A 2728-nucleotide genomic window follows, 5' to 3' on the forward strand; every position below is an offset into this window, starting at 1 on the left:
ATGTTAATTTAGGTGTTAGATACAACAATAACAACAACAAAACCTTTATCCCACAAACTGGGGTCGGCTACATAAATCTTTTTTTGTCCATTGCATCCTATTTAGTGTCATATTTACATTCAATCCTAACAAAATAAGATCATTAAGACCAACTGTGTCAGAGGAGATTCGAACCCCCGACCTAAGGGATCATACAATGTGGATGCCAACCAACAAATAAGGGTATACGACACAGAAGAGATCAACTATATAAATTAATAGGAAGATTTAAATACATACCACTCAATTCTCATGTATTCATGTACCAAACACCTAAAATTCAATTTTTACATACAAACAACCTCACATATGCATTAAATGGTGTATCACTATAAAAGTAAAATTGATGGTATTTTATGTAATATTAAAAATTTGGGTGGTATCAATATAAAAAGCAACCTTTAGGTGTTAGATATATAAATACAAAAGAAATCTGTGGGATGCATGTAAAGGCCCCAAATTAGTATTACTACCTGTCCAAAAATACTCACAAAAAAGCCATAAATTTTTTATAGAAAAGAACATATAACTAACATCCTTAAAATAACCGTGCTATTCAAGGACAACAAAACAATAAATTCTGGGAAATATATAAAATAAAAAAATGAAGAAAAAGAAGGCTACACATAATTTACATTGATAAAAGTGGTCACATAAGACACAGCCCTAACAAGTCTTCAAAACACAAGCAAATTGGTGGAACAAGGAAGAGAAACCTTCAATCTCAATACATGTATATCACTTCATCTAGGACTGTTCCAGGATGGGGAAGAAGGATTATATGCAAATCCTTGAGATGATGAAATTCCATGGCTCAGCTCCAGATTATGCAGCTGCTCCAAAAGCTGAGACCTTCGTTCTTTGAAAAAGTCGAGACGTGTGGTCAGTTCCATCAACGTCGAGGATGCGACCGCTGGGTGTTTCAGAGATTCCGGCCCCTAATTCACCAAACAAATGAGCGGATTTAATCATAAATGCACGTACTTGTAAGTAATTTGGCGAATAAATTGGCTCACCTCGGCTAATTTGAGAGGATTGGTCTCAGATGAGGACATGCTTGAGGATGCTTCTACTCCTTTCGTATCGCTAGGAGCGCCGTCTAAAGATTTTTTGTAAGATGGATGATAGTTGCTTGGGAAGGAAAGCGCTTGGGGCGGCATGATGCTCCTCCAGTCTGATCCTGATAGGTTCTATAGATGATAATGGACAAGAAAGATGAGAAATTATGTCAGGTGCTTTATTCCTGCCTTACAATATTGCTATAGAAATTTTTTTAATAGTTACTCTTGAGAGTATTTTCTCTAATAGAAAATAGACTATAGGCTTATCAAATAGGTAATAGGCAAATCACGAGTTATTGGGTTTTGGTTCTATATCAGATTAGTGAAAAACATATTGGTGATGAAATACCAAATTTCCGTCCCTTTCTCAGGCATATGTATCAGACCGGCCATTGCTCATCTTTTGGTTTACATTCTCTAACAAATATTAACTGTGAATCACCAGCTTGGCAGTATTTGCCATGGCGACAACATTCTAATAGAGATTTCCCTACGGCATCATCAAGGAGATGGAGGCTATATGTTAGGTCTGGCTCATATACCAGATAAGGGACAGATGCGGCGCAGAATGGAGCGAGCCAGCGGAGCGGAGCCGAAGCATCTGTCCAATTGGGGGGAGTTTCGCTGTGGGTTGGGGGTGTGGGGGCAATGCTTCTGTAGTATGGTACATCTGTGTTTTCTTCTTGATTTGTGTCCATTCTTGCGATTTCTTTGCCCTAAAATTCTCAACACTATAAAACCCAATAAGAATCTATGACAAGTAAGCTAGGAAACTACGAGTCTAGACAACATTTCTGGCTATCCTAAAACTCTCATTCAACGGCGTAAAATTACTTGGCAAGGCATCAATAATCGTGATTTCAACATCCTAATACAAGAGACTTCCCCCAACTCTCATTCTAGCGATTTTTGCTCATATTATAGGAATGAGATATGTGTACAACATTATTTAAATGATTTATAAATATTTTGTCTGATACACAAATAAGATGAAATATATATTCAGTAAATAATGATTTTAATAGAATGCTTATATGATGGAGTCACCCCTTTGGGGTACTAGTGAATGAACACTAAAGTATCTATGCATGTAAATGAAAAAAAGATATTGATATTGAAGTACCTTAAATGGTACAATTTTTAAACGGTGCTCATGTGACTGTTGTACCGATACAAAATAATATTGGTATGTTATTGATATAGTAAGATTCATTGAATAACATCAAAAGTATATTGACTTAATAAAACTTAACTTAAATGCATGTTATTTTTATTTTATCATTGTATTACTGTAATTAAGAGATATAAATATTCACTGGCTTATTGAGCACAGTATTATTCTTAAGCTAATTTTTCTTGTTAATTTAAGTAATTAAAAGATGAGTGATAGAATGAACAATGTTTATAGAAGACGCAGACAACCAGTACCGAGATAAATTTAAATATGCTGCATTAATTTAATTTGATTAGTGCCTTTTCATCTCTTAAATTGTAGATGGATATAAAAAATTTAATTCCCACCATCTGACCGACTATACCAGTCTTGATTAATTCTAAGTGTCGGGTTGGGTCGTGACACCATCCTCGTATGGAACCGAGGACTTAAATCCCGATCGTAATGGAAACCG

General features: G+C 35.4%; 1 protein-coding gene across 1 annotated transcript in view; it reads right to left on the minus strand.

The window, feature by feature from the left end:
• Positions 1-546: 546 nt before the first annotated feature.
• Positions 547-2728, minus strand: part of LOC110026498 (rho GTPase-activating protein 7-like) — a gene marked incomplete at its 5' end in the record, with an annotated part of 12251 nt that continues 10069 nt past the window's right edge. Inside the window, 2 exons of the mRNA XM_020727454.1 lie at positions 547-977; positions 1056-1229. Coding sequence (XP_020583113.1) covers positions 783-977; positions 1056-1229 — 369 coding nt within the window. The remainder of the gene's footprint in view (positions 978-1055; positions 1230-2728) is intronic.

The sequence above is a fragment of the Phalaenopsis equestris genome, unplaced genomic scaffold, assembly GCF_001263595.1.
Source record: "Phalaenopsis equestris unplaced genomic scaffold, ASM126359v1 Scaffold000373, whole genome shotgun sequence".
NCBI classification, from domain to species: domain Eukaryota; kingdom Viridiplantae; phylum Streptophyta; class Magnoliopsida; order Asparagales; family Orchidaceae; genus Phalaenopsis; species Phalaenopsis equestris.